The sequence below is a fragment of the Amblyomma americanum genome, chromosome 1 (assembly GCF_052857255.1).
Source record: "Amblyomma americanum isolate KBUSLIRL-KWMA chromosome 1, ASM5285725v1, whole genome shotgun sequence".
NCBI classification, from domain to species: domain Eukaryota; kingdom Metazoa; phylum Arthropoda; class Arachnida; order Ixodida; family Ixodidae; genus Amblyomma; species Amblyomma americanum.
In genome coordinates, this window is record NC_135497.1 from 393,548,264 (window position 1) to 393,570,737 (window position 22,474).

The 22,474-nt window shown below is 44.9% G+C and overlaps 2 protein-coding genes across 2 annotated transcripts in view; both read left to right on the plus strand.

The window, feature by feature from the left end:
* LOC144101961 (aurora kinase A-like) overlaps positions 1 to 12,210 on the plus strand; it is a 33,897-nt gene extending 21,687 nt beyond the window's left edge. The window contains exons 4-6 of the mRNA XM_077635204.1: positions 7,739 to 7,887; positions 8,706 to 8,937; positions 11,704 to 12,210. Of these exons, the coding sequence (XP_077491330.1) occupies positions 7,739 to 7,887; positions 8,706 to 8,937; positions 11,704 to 11,817 (495 nt within the window). The 3' untranslated portion in view covers positions 11,818 to 12,210. The remainder of the gene's footprint in view (positions 1 to 7,738; positions 7,888 to 8,705; positions 8,938 to 11,703) is intronic.
* An 8,485-nt stretch (positions 12,211 to 20,695) lies between these two features.
* The window catches only part of LOC144123334 (uncharacterized), a 2,778-nt gene continuing 999 nt past the window's right edge, over positions 20,696 to 22,474 (plus strand). Inside the window, exons 1-2 of the mRNA XM_077656190.1 lie at positions 20,696 to 21,149; positions 21,236 to 21,483. Of these exons, the coding sequence (XP_077512316.1) occupies positions 20,938 to 21,149; positions 21,236 to 21,483 (460 nt within the window). The 5' untranslated portion in view covers positions 20,696 to 20,937. The remainder of the gene's footprint in view (positions 21,150 to 21,235; positions 21,484 to 22,474) is intronic.

A 22,474-nucleotide genomic window follows, 5' to 3' on the forward strand; every position in this document is an offset into this window, starting at 1 on the left:
AACCAGAAAAGCAAAAAAAGTTCCATTTGATTATGCCAGAGCAAATGTTGAAATGCTGCGAATGAACTATCATTATTTTCTGCAGATGTTTTTCATTCTTTCAGTTAGCGGGATGCCAGTGAAAGCTGGTCTCTTATTCGGGACAAACAAACTTTGCCGAAAGATAAGTACGTGCCCAAAGTCACCAACACCACATCTACAGAAAGCGCATGGTCCACAAGGAGCGTCAAATGATGCATAAACGAAAAGAAGAGGTTGTACGCGAAATATAAAGTGTCAGGATGTGAACGCGATTGGAATCAATGCCGAACACATTCGCAACTGTGCAAAACTGAAATTGAAGCCGCTAAAGACGAGTTTTATAACAATGACCCTTCACATCTGTTAAAGAACAATCCTAAAAAAATTTGGTGAGTTATTAATCCAAATTCCAGTTCCAACTCCTCAGCGTAAATAACTAAAAAAGGCAAGCCTTCTTTACTACCTCTGCTACCTCCCCTGAGGTACCAGAGGAATTTAACCAATTTTTTTTTGCTCAGTGTTCACTGATGAGAGCCCTTTGCATACTGACCTGCGATTTCCAAAGCTTCATTCAACTATACCCGACATAACTGTCCCGTCAGAGGGTGTATCCTCTTCCATAGACCATCTTCCCTCTAATTCTGCACCCGGCCTCGATTGGATATGTTCTAAATTACTCAATATAGCAAAACCAGCAATGTGCCCCATTTTAGCTTCTATTTTTCAGAAATCCATTGATACGGGCTGTGTTCCAAACGACTGGAAAATGGCACGTGTCATTCTCGTTTTTAAATCTGGCCAGGCTTCTAAACCATCAAAAACAGACCCATTTCGTTAACCGAAATCAGCTGCAAATCGCTAGAGCACATAATCTCATCGGCCATCATGGGATACATCACCATCATCATCATCATCATCATCATCATCCTGACTGTACCCACTGCAGGGCACAGACCTCTCCCATATCTCTCCAATTAACCCTGTCTTTTGCCAGCTGCGCCCACCCTATGCCTGCAAACTTCTTAATCTCATCCGCCCACATAACCTTCTGCCGCCCCCTGCTACGCTGGCCTTCTCTTGGAATCCACATCTTTATCCTTAATGACCAGCGGTTTTCTTGCCTTCGCATCACATGCCCTGCCTAAGCCCATTTCTTCCCCTTGATTTGCTACTAGGATGTCATTAACCCGCGTTTGTTCCCTCACCTACTCTGCCTGCTTCCTATCATTTTTCTTTCCATGGCTCGCTGCATTGTCCTTAATTAACTTAAGCCGAACCCTTTTCGTTAGCCTCCACGTTTCTGCTCCGTAGGTGAGTACCGGCAAGATACAGCTGTGGTATACTTTCATCTTGAGGGACATTGGTAAACTGCCATTCATGATCCGAGAGAGCCTGCCATATGCGCTCCACTTCATTCTTATTCTTCTAGTTATTTTCCTCTCATGATCCGGATCAGCGGTCACAACCTGCCCTAAGCAGAAATATTCTGTTGCTACTTCCAGCACCTCGCTACCACTTGTGAACTGCTGTTCCCCTGCTTGACTGCTGAACATTAATTTCGTTTTCTGCATCTTAATCTTTATATCTACCGTTCTGCTCTGCTTGCCTAACTCATTCATCATGATTTTCAGTTCACCTCCTAAATGACTCAGCAAGGCAATGCCATCAGGGAATCGCATATTATTTAGGTATTCTCCATTAACTCTTATCCCTAACTGTTCCCAATCCAGTCTTCGGAGCACCTCCTTTAAAGAGGCGGTGAATAGCATTGGCGAGATCGTGTCGCCTTGCCTGACGCCCTTCCTTATTGGAATTTTATTGCTGACTTTATGAAGGACTATGGCAGCTGGTGCAGTTGCTATATACCAGGTGTCCCAGCTAAAAGTAACCGAGCTTTTAAAAACACGGAATGTCCTAACCGCGTGAGACCAACTGAGGGTTGTTTAGAGGCGCGTGACCTAGTCCGCAATATTTTTCGTTCTTCAAAGTTAACTAATCTGTTAAGCCTAATTAGCTAACGTTTTAATTATTACCCTGGGAACAAAGTGTCGATGGAAAAATTGTAGATCACTTTGAAAAACATTTGACTGCAACGTTTACACCAAGATACCGTTAACGTAAAGTAGTTTTTTTTTTCGGCCTTAAACCTATAGATCACACAATAAAAAAAAGCATCTATACGTATAAATGGTGCCATTTAAACATCCCAAGGCGCGTCTTAGCGAACAAAATTCATTTGTAGTGAAGTGCTCTCCCCGATGACCACTTGCGTGTACATTGGGGTAGAGTTGTGACCCAGCAGCTGGTCCCGTGATAGCTTTGTTTTAAGGCCAATAAGTAAAGCTATGTAAATCGTACCTTGATGGAAACAGCGCTGCTAGCGTCTACAACTTTTACATTGACACTTTGTTACTCAATTCAATAGTTAAAATGTCGGCTAATTAGTCTCAACTACTTAAATAACTTTGAAGAACGAAGAAAATACTGCTGACTAGGTAGCGCGACTCTAAACAACCCTCAGTCGGTCTCACGGCGAGATGACATTCCGTGTTTTTTAAAAGCTTGGTTACTTATAGCTGGGACACCTGGTATATCTTCCAGTATTGTGACATAAGGTTCATCTACACCCTGATTTTGCAATGCTTGTATGTCTGCTGAGGTTTCCAATGAGTCGAATGCTTTCTCATAATCAATAAAGGCTATATATAGTGGCTGGTTATATTCTGCGCGTTTCTCTATCACCGGATTGATAGTGTGAATATGATGTAGCGTGGAATATCCTTTACGAAAGCCTGCCTGATCATTTGGTTGATTAAAGTCTAAGGTTTCCCAGGCTCTATCAGCGATTACCTTAGTAAATACCTTGTAGGCAACGTATAGTAAGCTGATCGGTCTGTAATTTTTCAAGTCCTTGGCGTCTCTTTTCTTATGAATTAGGATAATGCTTGCGCTCTTCCAAGCTTGGTCATAAGGCATTGCGTATACAGGGTGGCTAGTTTTTCTAGCACGATCTTCCGTCCTTCAAGAGATCTGCTGTTACCTGTTCCTCACCAGCTGCTTTTCCCTTTTCCATTGCTCCTAAGGCTTTCATTACTTCCTCTTTAGTTACTGGCGGGTTGATGCATTGCTCTGCGCTATATTGTCCATATCATTAACGTTCTGATTACACAGGCCACTTTATAGATTTGTGTAGAAGTCTTCGGCTACTTTAACTATCTTATACATATTGCTAAGGACATTGCCCTCCTTTCTCTTAACACATACATCTGGTTTTTACCTATTCCTTGTTTCCTCTTCACCACGTTTAGGCTACCTCCGTTCCTAACAGCATGTTCGATTCTCTCCATATTTCACTTCCTTATGTCGGCTACCTTGCGCTTATTTATTAACTTCGATAGCTCCGTTAGTTCTATTGTGTCGGAAGGGTAAGACGTCATCATACTTTGGCCTTTCTTAATAAGATCTTTCGTCTCCTGAGATAGCTTGCCTGTATCGTGTCGATCCGTCAAACCGCCTACTTCTACTGCGGACTTCGTAATGAAAGCTGTCAGATCATCGTTCATTGTTTGAACATTAAGATCGTATTCCTCAGTTAAAGCTTAATGTCTGCTATGCAGCGATATCCTGAATTCCTCTATTTTCTCTCTTACCGCTAACTCGTTAATGGACTTCCTCTTCACGAGCTTCTTCCATTCCCTCTTCATGTCTAAACTAATTTGAGACCTTACCATTCTGTGGTCGCTACAGAGCACATTTCCGAGGGCGTCCACATCCTGAACGATGCCAGGTTGAGTGCATAGAGTAAAGTCGATTTTATTTTTAGTCTCACCATTGGGGCTGTTCCCAGTCCACTTCCTGTTCTCTCGTTTGCGGAAGAAGGTAATCATGATCCGTAAATTATTTCCCCCTGTGTGCGAACTTGACTAATAACTCTCCCTTGCTATTCCTGGAACCTATCCCATAGTCACCTACCGCCTAGTCGCCAGCCTGCTTCTTGCCTACCTTCGCATTGAAGTCGCCCATCAGTACAAAAAGTATGGTGGGGCAGCCAGAAAAAGAATGTAAACCAATATATGTGTACTTTGATTTTACTTTGCTCGTTGCCGAATCCTGGTGATCTGGTGAATAACTTCTTTTTGCCAATAAGCACGGCTTCTTACGCGGTCGATCTTCCGAAACACAGGCGTTTGAATTGATCACTGACCTTCATCACGCTGTTCACGCTCACTCTAGAATAGACTCCGTGTTTGTAGATTTCGCCAAATGATTCGGTAAAGTCCCACACATACGCCTAATAAACAAAAAAAAAACTTGAGAATCTGAACATAAATTCTAAGGTTATTTCTTGGATCACCAATGATTTGGCCGGACGATACGAAGCAGTCTTTAATAATGGGCATTCATCTTCGCTCTCCCCCGTTAAGTCTGGAGTACCGCAAGGGTGTGTACTCAGGCCTATCTTGTTCTTAGTTTAAATTAATGACATAATAACCCAAATTTCACAGTCATATTATTTGCAGACGATTGCTTGATATACAGGCAGATTACAGGTCCTAGTAACAAAATTGGAGTCTCTGCAAAATAAAGCCGCCCGGTTCTTACATTGCATCTGAGAAATACTCGCCATCAGCGAGTGTAACTGAAATAGAAAAATCTCTCAATTTACCTCTTCTCAAAAAACGGAGAATGCTTTGCACACTGGCATTTTTCTACAAATTATATCACAGTCAGTCTTCCTTTGCTTTGTACCTAATCAAGCCGGCTCATCGGATATCCCCACGCATTGATCACCAACTGAAAGTCTAAGCCATCTTTGCAAGAACTTATCTCTTCTTTCATTTGCATCTCCTCCTCGCCATCCGTCAATGGAATCGACCCCCTGGCACCATTGCATCTGCGAATGATTACGAATCGTTTGTAACCGCCCTAAAACAACACTTCGAGCTGTAACCTTCATTGTTCCATTCTTTGTTTTTGCATTTTTGTTGAACCACTGCTTTCAAAGAAAACTTGATTGTTTATTGCGTTGTGTTGTTATATTCTGAGTGTTTGATGTTTTTCAAAATGGTGTTCCCGGCCAACAAATTTTGTACTTACCGCATTTTTTGTTGCTTAGTTTTTACTGTGAATTCTCCTCCCCCACTTCATTTAATGCCCGCTCGGGCCTATAGGGTATTTGAATAAATAAATAAAAAAGTTTTATATATATTCTAAAGTGCTGAACTCCTAACCTGGAACACGGACCCGATCTTGCAATTGCGTAAAATCATATATCAGCTTACACACAATCTATTAAAACTGTCCATTATAAAATACAGATCGAGGTCTTCAAATAGATTAACCCAATGTAATCACATAAACATATTAAACGAATTTCAATTCCATACCGACTTTTTCAAAATACTCGTTCTGTACATCAGCGACACTTGAGGGAACGATCTGAACACAGGTATTACTAACAGTTCATCCTTCGATACGTTTAGGGCTCTGATTGTAGATGACTATATCGATAGCAGTAACTATTTTTTTTTCATGATATCTTGTTACATTGCTGTTTTCGCTGTCATGCTTGTGCCTAGATTGATATTTCTGCATTAATTGTAGTCTATTTTTTTCTTTGGTGTTTTTGTAACCTTATTTGTGGCTTGACTGGTACTTAGTACCTCAATACTGACACTGTAACTGAATATTGTAACTTATTCTGTAATTGTAACTCTTATTATTGTATGCTCTTTGCTTTAGTAGTTTAGCTTGTATAATATCCGAATCAATTTATGTAACATACCCCAATTCTACAACTGTTGTCAAGTTTCTATGTACAGCTTGCATATATGTATGCACCGTTCTGTACCATGTCCCGTTATGTACTTTAAGCTTATATGTATGTACCATTCAAAGCACTTCCTGTTACAATCCCTGATGAGATTCAAAATATCAAATTAAATAAACATGCGAATAAAGCGCACATACTTACCAGAGCCATGTCAGAGCTACCGTAAAAAAGGAAACTTCTGTTTTAAAAATGATTTTGTACTTTCATTTTGCGTTGCTGGTTCGAGCCGCCCCGAAGCTCGTCATACAGGCGTGCAGACGAAAGATCCAGTGATTCTTGGCCCGTTACGCCTAGAAGTAGCCGACACCGACAAATTACAAGGAGTTACGTACACGGATAGAGATACCGGTGAAGAAAGGGTTACGCAAGCGTGCCCGTAACTCGTCCTGCGCCGCCACTATGTGGCAGTGCTTTTTCCCAGTGGGCCATAGTGACCGTATCAGCCAGAGAGAGAGAGAGAGAGAGAGCTTTCGAGGCTGTGCGAACTGCGATTTTAAGACCCAGGTGGCCTTGGAAGTGGCGTGGCCCCTTAATAGTGTAGCATAGCTATTGGCGTTACTTTTTTTCCCTGAAGGGCGACTGAAGGTCCGGGAGTTTCGTTTTATAACTTTCAGCGCACAGATATACCGACAGCCATTCGGCGTGAGTTATTGTCGCTTGGATGTCTTCGAAGCTTCTGAGGTTGTTCAACTTCATGTCTCGTTTAATAAACGGTTGTGCGTTCATAGACATGCGGTCAGATTCGAATATATAATTCTTAGAGGGGATAGCATTTGACCCTGCGATAAGTCACACGTGCTCTGCCGGTGTTTCCGAAGAGAGCTTGCGTTAAATAATGCAAGCACAAGACAAGACAAGAAGTGTATGCAGTCGGATCGCGGAAATTGGAACTCGACGGGGATCAGAAGTAGGAATAGTGCAGCGTTCGATCGGGCTGCACATGTGATGTTGACGCGACAGTTTGAAGTCTCAGGGGAATTACTGACTGGGAATGGTGCATGCACTGGTATAGTAGATATCGTGTTCTTAAACATGCTGCACCGAAGATTTGCAAAGATTACGTCAAATATCCGATGCAGCGGCCAAAACTCACTGACAATAGTGCAAGACATGCAAGAGAAGCGCATGAGCAAGTGGCCAAGAATGAACCAGATTTGCTGCAAGAAATGGCTCGGAAGGCAGTGTGAGAAATGCATACCGTCTGGAGCCAAATACTACAGAATGAATAAGAGCAAAAGTGCGAACGGAAGAAAGCGAGAGCAGAAATTGGGGATGCTGCCGGGGAGGGATGTGTATCGCAGAAAAATAAGTGGCGCTAACGAGGCAGCTGTCTTTTTTATTGACGGTGTACTCTGAAGAACCTTTTAATTATGTGCTCAAACGGGGCAGAATTCGATTGCGGGTCCTTCTTTCCATGCACTGAGGCGAACGATGGAATGCTTCATACCCTTGGTGCCTGGGATAGTCGTTTGTTTGCGCATTTTTAAGGTGCAATTAGCATACTTTCTTGCAAGCCACCGAGGATGTGCTAGGCGCAAAAAAACATTTATTGTGTGCTGCACGAGCAACACTCCAAACACTCCTCGAGCTCAAGAATTAAGCAGAGAAAGCGGCTTTAGCTTATACCCACCGGTCGCTGTCAGGCATGAGCTCCATTTTTCGGTGACATGGCTTCGTGACCGTACTGTTGCCGGTAAAGCACAGAAGGGCAGTTAAAAGTCATGTCAAATTTTCAGTAGCCCTGTCAGGAACTGATGTCTTAACACTGCAGCGCTGCATGTTTCAAGTGATGGCGTACATTCTTTTGAGATTTTTCTAGAACAGCTGCACCGCCGCGCTGAGAATCTCTCGGTTTGCGTTGCTTACAAGGCACCTCCATCGCAGTTCATCGACCAGATGTGCAAAGCCCTCAAGTACTGCCATGGCCTTGGAGTTATCCACCGGGACATCAAACCGGAGAACCTTCTGCTCGGCATTAATGAGGAACTCAAGGTCGCCGATTTTGGATGGGCAGCTCAGGGTGCTTCCACGAGGTAGGCACACCGGCGAGCTTTTTCTGCACTACCAGTCGTGTGCCCGTGCACACGACTGGTGTGTTGACGGTGTCTTTTGGTTAGGTTCGCGTGGCATGCTGTGCTGAGATAAGGAAGCATATTACTCAATGGCATCCACCCAAGCGCAGCCATACGGCTACAGAGGCAACCTAAATAGCTTCCACAGAAGCTTCGTAGTTAAAGAAAAATTGGTTCTGGTCCGGGGTTCCAACTCGGGACCACCGCTTCACGGAGGCAGTCACTTTACCAACTGAGCTAACCGGGGCGGCTAGCACATGGTAGGGCGAGAGCGAATTGATCAATAACTCGAAATTGAATTGATCAATAATTCCATCTTTCGGGTTTCCCCTAAACATCTGACTAACGCTTTGCAGGCAGCTGCTTTGTGGGGGCAGACTACAAATCCAGTTATTTAGGTCACGAAAGAAATGAAACTTTGGTGCACAAAGGGTTTGGAAAATGCAAATATTTTTTTCATAACAAAGTGCCAGCATCGATTAATAGCTTCTCATTAGCACTTTTTCATTGGGTTTGCCCATGTGCAGTTATTTCATGCTGTAGCCACGTCTGCTGTAGCGTCACGACTCACGATGACGGAACGAGAAACCAGAGAGGGCTTTAGCTGCCTTCAGTCTTGTATCGATAATCAGTGACAGCAAAGAGGCTGCAAAACGATGTCATAGCAGTAGCTAACCGGTTTTTTGTTGAGGCACGTGGCTAGCAATAGCCAGCAGGTGACTGTCTCTTGGTGCGCGATGCAATGGTTCACATGCCTGACCCAGCAATGTTGCCTGCAGGAGGAAAACCTTCTGCGGAACGCTGGACTATTTGGCCCCAGAAATTCTCGCAGGCGGATCGTACGACATGAAAGTGGATCACTGGTGTCTAGGAGTTTTGGCGTACGAGCTCCTAGTCGGGTGTCCTCCGTTTGAGACGGAGTCAGTTGCGAAGACGCGAGCCCTGATAAAGAAAGCCAACATAACGTTCCCCCGACATGTGTGCGCCGCTGCTCGTGGCCTAATCCGTAAGGTGAGCAGCACAGATTGCATCAAGTGGTGCATAATTGGTGGCTACAGGCTGCATGCATGCTTCTCAGCGAAGCATATGATGCATTTGGTGTACTTTCTCTCCTGCAGGTCTACCGGGTGTTTGAAATTGTTGAGTACATCGTTTACTTTTAAAGGCCGTGAAAGCCACGGCAGTGCAGTCTTTGCAGGTTGTTTGTACGGCAGGGCGGACATTATACAGTTAGGTTATAGTGGGCAGTGAAAAGACTATTAATGATTAAAATTACCTCATCAGCTTTCTTATCCTGGAGTCAAAGGTATCCCATTTAATTTCCATGTTCAATTCCGTGGAAATCGAAGGCGAGCCCCGATTTTAAAACTTCAGGAAAGGCATTGCGGTGCGCGGTATAGAACGTGGGGGAAAAAAAAACCGTGAAAACTCCACAAGTATGCTTCCTCACGTTGCACACTGGTAAAATGCCGTCGCTGAACCAAATGCCGACGCAGTTTGCGTCTTTTGTGAAGTAAAAAAAAAAATTAATGTTATTCTCTTGACGATACTACGCACAGGCAAACAAATGTGCAATGCGGCAAAGGCAACTTAGTGAGCTATCGAAAGCATATTTTCCCCATTCGATGTTTCGAACAACGATGTAGATGAGAAATATTATGAACTTGCGTAGCCTTCGAAGTTCGAGGTCTTCAGTGTCACAAATAATGTTGCGCCCTAAAACTAATAATTTCTATGGAATTACCTGGTTCAGCTAAATGCCACTTTGCTGTGCTAGCACGTTTGCCCTTGTTTAGCTTGGGTTCTCTTTGTTTAGCTTATCTTAGCTTGATCATTCGGGTTACGCCCAGTAGTCCTTTCAGTGGTTCCTCACCTTTCCAGTCAGGCTCCTGCATGTGTACGCCACCGCATTTCTTGCTCCTGATCTGTTTCCGCATCCCGTTTAGCAAGGTCATACGGTGTTGGCCGCTCTTCTTCGGCTTGCCGCCTCGCTGCATCCACTGGGTCGGTTAACTTACGTTGGCGCTCCCTTCATTTTGCATTGCTGTTCAGCTCGCCGTGCGCGGCTTTTGGCCTCGGAATCTGTCGAAGGACGGACTTCGTCCATGGTTTACCGTTTGCTGCAGTGCATGTTCTTTCGGCGATTTCATCCTTCGCCTCTCTTTTTCCTTTTCCTGGCACGCGCACGCAACCGCGCTTCTCGCTCTTCCACTTCACACTGTCTCTTCGCTGAGGCTGCAGCTGGCGCGACGCTACTCAGAGCTTACCCTATAGCTTAGCTGAGAGTCTCCGAGGCAGAATTTTTCATCACGGCTTTTTCGCTATGACCCGCCAAGTCTTAGCGCACAAAAAAAATTAGAGTTGATTATTAAATTTGTTTATTCTTTTTATTGCTCTCTGTCGTGCAAATAATGTCCACCTTGAGCGCTAATTTAAAGTCACGGACTACACCGTCGTATCAAGGCTTGTCAAAGAAATTCTGTGTTGAATAATTTGAATCACCCAGTTTGCTCCCTCCATACTTATGTAGCACCTTTCGTCGGCCGAGTTAGCACTATTGTAGTGCAAGAGACTGGTACCTAGTAAATTGCTCCTGTTCAGAAAGAGCGAATTTCGCAATATCCGCTACATCCGCGGTTATGCGTTAGAGAGATACTCTTTTTTAATACACTAAGCTGGATAGATATCGAGTTATGTACAGACAGATGTAGACATATATATATATATATATATATATATATATATATATATATATATATATATATATATATATATATATATATATATATATATATATATATATATATATATATATATATAATCACCAAAAATTGAAGAAACATAACAGGATTTAATTCACGACGTTTCGGCTGGAGGACCAGCCGAAACGTCGTGAATTAAATTCTGTTATGTTTCTTCAATTTTTGGCGATTTTATATTATATTGACCAAATCAGCTGCCAGAAATCACTTTTGGTATATATATATATATATATATATATATATATATATATATATATATATATATATATATATATATATATATATATATATATATATATATATATATATATATATATATATATATATATATATATATATATATATATATATATGAAGAAGACCCCTGTAACCTCAGTCTTGAGAAAGGACAGGCTCTGTCCGAAACGTCGACTCAAAATAAATCTATGGCTAAATGAAGCGTTTTCAACTTTGAATATATATATATATATATATATATATATATATATATATATATATATATATATATATATATATATATATATATCATCTTCGTAATCATCGTCAGCCTGACTACACCCACTGCAGGGCAGGCCTCTGCCCTGTCTCTCCAGTTAACCCTGTCTTTTGGCAGCAACGCCCAACGTATCCCCCAAACTTAAAATCATCCGGCCACCCAACTTTCTGCCGCCCCCTGCTACGCTTGCCATCTCTTGGAATCCACTCCGTTACCCTTAAGGTCCAAGACACAGACACACAGACAGGCAGGCAGGCAGACGGATAATATATATATATATATATATATATATATATATATATAGTAGTCAAGGATTCGACAGAATATATATATATATATATATATATATATATATATATATATATATATATATATATATAGTGTATGGATATAGATGATAGACAAACAGATTCAGGGAGCTAGATAGTAGAACAGGGTAGGGTAAGGGAGGTAGGTACAGAGAGGAAGATTTTAAGTTATAAATATGCCAACGACTGCAATTTTTTTTTTCTTGCGCAGCTGCTGCAGCTTGAAGCGGATAAGCGAATGTCGCTAGATGAGGTGCTGGAGCACCCGTGGGTCAGCGCGAACGCCATCAGGCCTGAGAAGTCGAAGACTTCAAAAAAGAATTGACTTTCCCTGCTCCTCTTGCCTTCTTTGTGCTTTCCATGTTTTCTTTTTATTTATTGTTTCTGTTCTGTTATTAGCCTTGTGTTTATTTCTGCATGATGGTGTAATTAATCTCCTTTGGCGCTTGCTTGTTTTGCAGTGTATTTGGTATTTTTCTTTTTGTGTTTGCTTCGCTCGATTACCTATTGTGCTTTGTTTGTTTTTTATGTATGCAATTAACTATTTTCTGTGTTGAATTATCTTTTTCCTGTGCTAAATTGCCTATTGTTGTTTGTTTGCTTTTGCTGTGTTGAATTACCTAGTTGCTGTGCTTATTTACCTATTGTGCTTCTTTTGTTTTTGCTGTGTTGTCCAATTTGCTGTGCTCGATTACCTATTGTTCTTTGTTTGTTTTTGCTGTGGTCCATAAATAGTTTTGCTGTGCTCAATTTCCTCTTTTGTGCTAGAATCCATGCATGAGCGGCCCTTAGTTTCTCTTTTTAATTGATGGCCTAAATACTGAGTTCGCATTCATTTATGTCATATTTCTCCTCCTGTTTGGGCCTACCAAATCTGGCAGTATTGCATGAATGAAAGAAAATAGAAAAATAAGCCAATGCTATTGCACGTGACACTCAAGTCGCTGCGTGGCCGAGTGCTCTAACTCAGCTACATGCGCACAGCTTTTAGTGCCGGCTCGTCCTTTGTAAGAAAGGGAAGTAAACAAAGAGGACGTGGTATCAAACCACGGTTTAAAATTTGCAATTGATAGCTTAGGAGAAACGATAAGAATTTTCTGACCGCTGTTAAAGTGTGTTTTCTTTATGGCGGTTTCTGAACTATGTTTTGGCTATGCATAAGTGGTAATTTTTGCAAAGCTCGAAATGGTCTTAGGGTAAGGCATTTAGGACTTTATTGCTTCATTCAGTGCGTGAACACACGTTCAGCATCGACTTAACAGCGCTTCAGGCGCCGCCTATAACTGGGTTGAATTGCCTAGGTGAGGAGCTAGCGTAGTCCTCGTCACAGGAGTAGGTAACATTTTTTAGGCAGTGTGGCTGTTATGGCTGTATGTGCACTGAAAACTGCTATGTCATTACGCTAAGCAATTAGTAGGACGACATACGTTTACAATTAGAGTAGTTGCCGGTGGCTGCTCCTCCGTAAAAATCACTTGCGCTCGATGTGCACAGCACAGTGACCCCTTAGACCAGCTGTTGCTTGTTCTTTGCCCCCCCCCCCCCCCCCCCCTTCCCCCTCGTCTCCAAGCCCCTATTATCCCCAGCTCATGCTCGTACTCCGCTTTGAGCGGTGATACGTGCAGGGGAACTTGCCCTGAACGCTTCTCACTATATCGGTAGCTGTGCTTGCCGCTTGACCAAATAGCGAGAAGCCGTAGTTTTAATCGATTAAAAAAAGCGTTGGCGTTTTTCCACTGCTGCGGGAGGCGCCGTTTCTTGTGGATGGCAGACGTCTGTGTATTGCGTGGAATAAGTTCGTTACTAGAGGAAACTAGCAGGACATTCATGAAGCAGACAACAAATGTAGGTCTTTTGGTCTGATTTTACATTTTTTTTTCTACAGTGCAGGGATACCCGTTGGGCTGTTGTGGCACGGCTGAGAAGGATTGCATATGTTCGCGCCCAGCAATGCGTTATTGCTGGTCATAGATGTGCCTTGGCTGTTTGACTTTCAGGGACTGCGGGTCGAGCGGCTCTTGATGTTTGCTTTAACTGTGTAGCTGTGGCCGTGAAGCCACTTTCAATGAGCCTGGACATAGTCCCCTCAGAGCGCGGTCGACAGCGAAGAGCGGCGCTTTGTGCAAATTCGACGTGGTGCGCAAGGTCTTCGTACGTTCAAGCTTCCCTCCGGCGCATACAGCGAGATACTCTTCAGTGTCGCTACTGAGGTCTTCACAAGCAAACCGGCAAAAAATCCCGAAGAAAACTCCAAAAAACAAGTGCCGCTGAAATTACCAGTGTGGCTTTTTCAGCATAGTATTATTACCAGTGTTGGCGGACACCAGAACACCAGTGAATCGTCTTAGTAAGCTGATTTAATAACATTTTAACTAGTAGAGTTGGGGGCTTTGCTGCGATTAGAGATTTGTAGCCGCTCGTTAGTAATAGCAATATCAGTTTTAGAAATTCGAAAACTCTATTACCCTTGGCTCTATGGCTCGACAAAATTTGGCTTTTTACTAGTTGCGTGTTCTGAAAAGATTGGTTAGCATGCATGCTTTTCGAAAGCGCATGTATTTCGGCACGATGTAGCCATATTTCGTCGAGCTAAAGCGCCGAGGGTAATCGCGTTTTCGAAATTCTAAAAACTCCTATGGCTATTACTAACGACCGGCTATATATAATTGAAACTAGTTGTCTAGCTGTGATAGCTAAAAAGTTAGTTATTAAAGATTAGTTAACCAGCTCTCTACACGATTCACCGGCTTTCCAGTGTCCACCAACACTGGTATTAGTATGCCGAAAAAAGCCATATTTTTACCCACAAAAGACCTTTTTTTGAAGATTACTTAGCGTTGCCTGAAACACCTAGTAGGTCAAGCCGAGCCGCGCAAGCTCTCTCTCGTCTCTCTATATATAGGCTCTGCTGATTAATGATTCATGAAAAATAACGTAAAAGTGAACAGATGCTCCTGTGTAAATGTTCGGTTACTTTTTATGGCCTGTAAATGACCACTGAAATCGGTTACATTTAAGGTGAAGCTCATGTGATCGATGACTTGTTTTCTGTAACGTTACAAGGCTGGCGCAGTTGGTGCTTTTGATTCACTGGCTGATAAATGGTTGGTAGCGCTAAAATAGACAAGGGAGAGAGAAAATGTACCGAAGGGATCTTTCACGTGCATGTCTAATAACCTCAGTTGACGTAAAAACTAGCGTTTGCCCCCGTCGGTATCTTTTCGCTGTTCCTTGCCTTTTTTAGCTCAAGTACCCATGTTTCAGCCAGTGAATTGAAAGCCAGTGCTCAGACACCGCCAATGATATTGAATGACTAGCTTCGGCACAATTCGGCGGCCACAGCAGCAGCGGTGTGCAAGAAGCGTTCCAGCGTCAATTGCACTTGACTACAGATTAGCGAGAGCTGGAAGCAAAGATAAGCGAGAAACAATGTTTTGAGCGACTCTGAATAAAGAATAAATTGCGACAGCCTTCTTACCGCTCAAGAAAATTGTCTTCGAATGCTAATAACAGGAGTCCCATTTTAAGGTTAAAAGTGAATTGACCGAGAGTTTTATCCGATTTTTAAAGCGAAATTATTACGCTTGATGAACAGCCAAGCCTCAGGCTGGCAGAGTGAACGAAAAGCAAATTTAACAGCACTTCAGTACAGTCGCTACATGACAGCTTCGTATAAGGTTATGGCAGTACAGCTATAGATAACTGTGTGGAGCACACCCATAAATTGCGGATAATGGAGATTTTAACGAGAAGTTCTTTGTAATAAACTGCACATCTCCAACCAAAATTTTAACTTAACCCAACGTTTCGGAGCCGAATCGGCTCCGAAACGTTGGGTTAAAGTTATAAATTTGGTTTATAAGCCTTCAAACCCAACTGCAAATCTGTCAAAATGTTTAGAAGTTCTTTATGGACGCAAATTTTTCGCATATCTTAAAATTGCACCAGAACAATATCCAGGCAAGTAAAGATTTAACAGATATGAACCAACTCACCAACTCTCCGTAGCTACTTAAGAAAGGAAGTATGCTGAGCTTGGATAAGGAGCCGTACTAGCACGCCTGAAATTTTTGTACCAACTATTGCATCACCATTTTAATAGATACATCACATAAAAGACCCATATGCAATAACCATTTTTTGAATTTAAATGAAGTTTCGTGCTCTTAGAGACCTTTAGTATAGCGTAGGCAGACATAAGCAAAGGAATAGTGAACGCTATAAAATAGCGTCCTTCGTACTGCGCATGCGCCAAACGCTATTCCAAATCGAATTTTAACGTACGTGTGCGTTACGTACGCTGTCTCGGGAATTTAGCGTGCGTGCTCTTGCTTACGCTAGGAAAAATAGCATTATCAAGATGGCGGCGCTTACGTCAACCGCATCGGAGGGAATTCGTAAATGTTATTGAGCTTTTAGGCATATTAATTGCCTTTAAATGGTACACGCGAAGTTCGCTTTGCCTCCCCTCGCCAACAGCATAACGAATGAGAGATAAACTTGCCCCTTTTCTCGATTCGGTGCAACGGTTCCGCAGTTCTTAACCCTAACAATACACCGCCTACTGTGGATTGCCTTGATTTAGAATTTTACGCCAAGGTAGCCTTGCCAAATGCAGTCGTTTCGGCGGTAGGCCCGAAGGCTCGAAAGAACTCAACGTGACGTTATCAGAAACCTTGCTCGGTTCAGTTACCTAAAAAATTCGGGCCTGGCTCAACTAAACTGGCCATGGAACTGGATAACTACGCGACACGGCTTGGATAAGCTTGGCTAAATGCGAAAAATATGTCACAAAATATTTTCACATTTTAACACCAGATGGCGCCACTGTGGCATGCGCTATCGTTGCGTTCAGGTTGGCATACGATAAAGTGCTTGTGCGATTTCCACTGTAAGCTCCCCTTAAATGCTTGCGTATAACGTACGTAAGCACTCATACGCTATTCTAAAAAGCCTTTATTGTGATTGCCTTAAACACTCATTTTTGCCACTTGCAAATAGAGAAAATAGAGCTTGGAAGATTCAATTACATACAGTTCTACACTGGGTGAATTTGTTAAACTAGTAGAGAATTTCTTGCACAAAAATGTTTGAATTTTAATTCCACACAGTCCTCATCGATTAATGGCTTCGAAACCCAGTGAAGTCCTCACCGATGAGGCCTCGCAATGACTTTAAAATTGTTCGAAATTCCACTTTCATTGTGGTACGCAATATAACTGTTTTTATTGAGGTGTCATTTCATTGTAACCTTTTATTGATATGTATGAACACTTCCATTAGTCACTATCTATATAATTCATTTTCTTATTAAAGAAACGCTTCATTATGGTTTTTAACGTACATTTTGACGTTATCTTTTCTTGCTTGTCTCTTGCTGCACTATCGCTTCGCTTACAAATTGCTGTTTTTGCTTTTAAACAGTCCAACATTGTCGGAGTTTTTGTATGTGCTTTGTGGGCTGCCTTTAAAAAAATTCAGAGGGCACCTCAGGCTGCTTACGTGCTGTCAAGGTGTAAGCATAAGTGTGTCATCATGAGCGTTGAACCTGGAAGCTATGGTTGCGTACTGAGGGAAAAATGAGACGAAGGCGCGGCCCCGAACGCTCATTCCACAAACGTGTAATCCACAAAGGTCAGATCGGAACAGCCGGACACTCGGTTCGAAATGCCTGTCGCGAGCTAGCCTCCAACCTGACTAAGAAACGTATGTTATAGGAACGAGAAATCGTACGACGCCTCGTGCAATGGTGTACAACGACCAGTTGTGTCACAATTTTAATGCGAAAATTGGATTTTTATGAAAGGGAATGGCGCAGCAAATGTCTTACTTCTTGGTGGACACCTCAACCATGCTTTAATGGAAGAGGTAAAGTCTGGGATTGAATAAAAATGAAGGTGCATATGTAATCAGTTCGAATCCCTGTCTCAAGCTAGCCTCTAACTTGACTAGCACATGCAAGCTACATGCAAAGAGAAATGGTATGACGCCACCCGGAACGCTGTACGATAAACGCTTGGTCACAATTTTGGTACAAATGTAGTCCGGAATACTGGCACCACATTGAGATCTGCCAGTGGGGGCATATAAACGGCCCAAATGTACATGATTGTCTGAATTTGTGCCACTCGGTTTGCTGTGTGTGTCCTACTGCCGCTTGTTCACATCACCCTATTTTCTTGCCATCGCTGGGATTTTCTGCATCATCTACGTGTACACAAACACACGCCGCCGACTTGTCTCGCAACCGGCCTAGCCAGGCTTTCGCCTTAAAAATTTCTAAATATTGCCACACTGCTCACATTCTGAGAGCGCCGCCATGCGGTTGAACGGCATGGCTGGGCTCGTGTGGAAGCGAAGACGACGACGTTCCCGCTCGGACGCGCGCTTTGTGAAGTGTCCATGACGCTCCTGCGATGTAGAATCCCTCACTTAAACTTGTACTTATGCAGGTGCGGGTTCGCTGCGACAAACCTTTGTGTATCATGTGGGCAAGTTGAATCAATCGATCATTTTCTCCTCTCTTGCCGGCGGTTCGCGGTTCAGAGAAAGCAATATCTGGAGGTTCCTCTTTCGAGACTAGGACTGCCTCTGTCTCTTACAGTTCTTCTATCGTTCGGTGCGAGTGCCAAGGGATTCCCGTTAAGCAGTGTATGCGGCTACCTTCACGATTACATAAGTGCAACTAATCGATTATCCTGTTAGCTATACACAAAATTCTTTCGCATGTCCAAAAAAGGCTAGATTGATTCTACTCCGGATGACTCATACCTCTTGAATTCATTTTATTTTTCCCAATTTTTTTTATCTTGATTCAGTCTTCTGACGTTTCCTTCCCCGCGCAAATGCTTTATTGGCATTCTACCCTATACCTTGGCCAATCCCCCCACGTGGGTATGTGCCATATTACTTGAGGAGAAGAAGAAGAAGAAGAAGACGCGCGCTGCTGGTCTTGGTGGCCTTCGGATTAAAAGCCCCCTTTTGTGTAGCTCTACGTTTGTCGGCGACATTTTGGTGGAGCCGCTGGATATCGTCCCATGAACGCTGACCCCGAGGACAATTCTGACGATCATCAGCGCCGCTTGGACACAACACCCGTCCACAAAGCGCGCCGCCGCCTGCGAGGCCTGCAACCTGAGTGTCAGCCACTGACGAGGTCGGTGCGTACCATGACGTCTACTACTGGCAGTCAGACAGGTCAGCCTTCCGGCACTGTCCCACCGGTTGTGGTCCTCACACCTCGCTCGCCGCCAACCTTCCACGGCGATCGGTGCGAGGATGTCGAGGACTGGTTGTCCGGCTTTGACCGTGTGGCCACTTCTAACCAGTGGGACGACGATCGAAAACTACTAAACGTGTATTTCGCGTTCCAAGACTCGGCGAAGACATGGTTCGAGAACCATGGGGCATCCTTTACCAGCTGGGAAGCGTTCCGTCGTGAGTTGCTCGCTACCTTCAGCACCAACGCACGCAAGGAAAACGCCGAAATCGCCCTTCACTCCATGTCACAGCAGTCGAACGAAAGCGTGACCATGTTTATCGAAGATATGGCGCGTCTCTTCAGTCGGGCTGACCCTGCCATGCCCGAGGCTACGAAGGTGCGCCACCTCATCCGTGGTGTGAAGGAGCAGCTCTTCGCTGGCCTCATACGCGACCCTCCAAGAACCGTCGCTGACTTCACCAAAGAAGCCACGGCCATGGAACGTTCCTTGCAGGAACGCAGTGCGTAGTACGGTCGTCTGGGCAGTGTTGCGGCCACCAACTATTGTCATCACTGCCAGTCGCCGGAGACGAGGCGCTTCGAGAGCTTTGCGGAGTGTGGATCGAGAACTGCGCAACCTCCGCTTAGATGCTCCACCTGCCAGTGTTGCAGCTGTAGCCGATGCCGTCCGTGGCGGAATTCGGCGAGTGGTCCAGCCACCACCGGCACCACAGCCGGATCCGTACATAATGAGCTACAGCGAAGCCCTACGGACACCGCAGCCGGAGCCGTACATCATGAGCTGCAGTGAAGCCCTGCGGAGACCGCCAGTGCCACAGGCATTCCGCCCTGCTGCCGAACCAACGCAGGGATACCTTCCCCCCGCCGAGCTGCGTGACCCGCGCCCTGTTAGAAAAGCGGACGTGTGGCGCACACCCAACAACCGGCCACTATGCTACCACTGCGGGGAGCCTGGTCATGTCCCTCCGCAACTGCCCATACCGGCGGATGGGATTAAGAGGATTTCCACCGAGCGCACCTCGACGACGCTATGGTGAGAGATCGCGAGACAATGAGCAGTACGTGGCCGATCATATGCTGCCCTCACCGCCTCCACGACGTCAGTCTAGGTCGCCGTCTCCAAGACGGGTCCCCTGTCACGCATCATCCGCTGGCCAATTCAGACGCACGTACCCCCTGCCGGGAAAACTGAAGACGGCGGCCTCCGGGTGTAGGACCGCCGCTGCAGCAGAGAGGGAACAGCCTCCATCCGACGGTTGTATGCGATGACCCTAACGCCGACGACCCCAGCCGCCGACCTCAAAGACAATCTCACCGCCGACCGCAACGACGATGCCACCGCCGACCCCACCGACGACCGCGTCGACGACCACACCGATGACATCATCGACGACCCCATCGACGACGGCACCAAGCACCTCACCGACGAGTTGTCAAAGAATTGCTTCCGCCGCCGAAATTCTTGTTGCCGCCGATGGCTATGACGTGTCAGCACTCGTGGATACCGGAGCCGACTTTTCGGTCATGAGCAGCCACCTAGCCACGACCCTCAGAAAGGTTCTAACACCTTGGCATGGGCCGCAGATAGGCACAGCTGGTTGCCATGTGCTGACGCCGGTTGGCGTCTGCACCTGCCGTATAAAGATCCGAGGTTCAACTTTCATTGGCTCCTTCGCCGTGCTACGAGAGTGTTCCAAAGAACGGATTATCGGCATGGACTTCCTTGAAGAGTATGGCGCGGTCGTCAACCTGCATGAGCAATTGGTATCGTTTTTGACACAGCGAGCCGTTGCTACAGACATCGAGCCGCACAGAGCAGCACTATGCATCTCTGACGACCACACAACGATACCGCCGAGAGCAAGCAAGTTTGTCGCAGTCAAGTGTGATACCAGCTTCGGTACTCGGGGCATTGCCAAAGCGAACATGTCGCTGCTACTAGAGAGTTATAGCATATCGTTACCGTGTTTATGTTACCGTTTACCGGGCCCGGCTAGCACTTACCGGGCCCAACACTTTACGGGATCGCTTTTGCGTTTGCGTGAAGCTAGCGTTTGCCCGCACACTACCTAGAGGTGAGCTGCGAGATGGCCGCAGCCGAGCCAAGCCAAGCCAAGATAGCCAGCTCGGAGAAAGGAGGCATGGCGGCGCATGCAGTGTGCACACCCGAGCACAACATGGATATCCCGGACGATGCCAGCAGCAGTGGCAGCATGAGAAGTAATGTGGTGGGTACGGTACCACATCAGCGACGACCTCGCTCTTCTTCGCGAGGTCGTCAGCCTAAATCCGTTTGCGGACCAGTCGCAATGGGGGACCATTGCAGAAAACGTGACCATTGCGACTGGCCGAGACTTTTGGACAAGAAGTGTGAAGGAGCGACTGCTGCTCATGTTGAGGAAATTTCTGCACAACGAACGGCAGGTGCTGAAGCAGTAAGTGTTTACAAATTCATGACTGACATTTTTTCCGCTTTCATTGCCTCAAGCTGCAAAAAGAGTGACTGCTCGTTTCAAACCAGGTCTGGCACTGAAGAAGGGTACACGGAGCGGGACCAGTTGCTCCACCAAGCTGGCGACCTCAGTAAAGAGTTCGGCCGCAGTCTGAGACCCTCAACAAAGAGGGTCCCGAAAAGGCCCTCGTGCACAGCTACGGCACGGTCGACAGACCGCACCTCAACGCAGGACGGCAGGGTTGCTGCAGCCATGCAATTCTATGAAGAGCCCGCGGACCCGGCAGCAGAAGAAAACGAGCATATTCACTGTTATCGTAAGTGAGCTACATAGCCTTGTGTTGTGTTGTGTCCTCAGAGCGAGTGTTTATTCAGTGTGTGTGCGCGCTTCTGCGGCATTTCATGAACGGCTACGCGCAGGAGACATTTTTGTGCAATACTACATCATCATAGGCTTAGTAGAAGGCTCTGCCCATAAGGGCACAAGACACTGAGGAATGAAAAAGTTGCCTAAACAGTTAAGTCGACACCTTACCCCACCCAAACAGACAACAAAATCCACCGAACCATTCATGAGGATAACAGCCAACTTTTGCGACGAATATCTCAATTTATACTATATAGTCTGGGCATGCCAAAAGAATGAACACATCCTCAGAATAGAAAACCCAAGGCTTCAGCAGTGGGAGGATGAGATGCCCAGCTCGTAACCCCAAAAACCAGCAACTACCGGTCAGTACAACACTGCTGGCGGCCAAGTTCAAGTGAGTCTTGGACTGTGGGACTCCAACCCACAAATTATTTGTTCTTAATAAATGTTCTGCTCCTCATGCCCCTGCATGCATTAAGTGCAATTGTAGAATGTGCCTTTTGCCATCTTTGCGTTGTGACACATCCTGGGGAATGGCGCGATGGCCATGACATATTGTTCTTGTTGTAGGAGCAAGTAACTGCAAAAATGGGTGTTTGACTGGTGAATTGAAATATGATTACTGACATGCTTCACGAAAACGGTTGCCTAACTTGCAGGCTGGAAAACAGTCAATACCCCTATATAGCAGGGCAAGATTCTATTGCAGACAGGTTTATTTGTCATTTCTCAAGTGTGGAGTGTGACATAGTGTGTGGCCTGCCTAATGGACATACGCTTCACTGGAACCTTCAGGTAGCAACATCAGACATTGTGACTGAGTGTAAATAGCTGGAAGACCGCGCTGTGTTTTCAGCTGCTTTTCTTGCTTATTTCCAGCTTGATATTATGCGTACATGCAAGCATTTTAATCTTTTTTGTAGTGTTCTTTGAAAGTG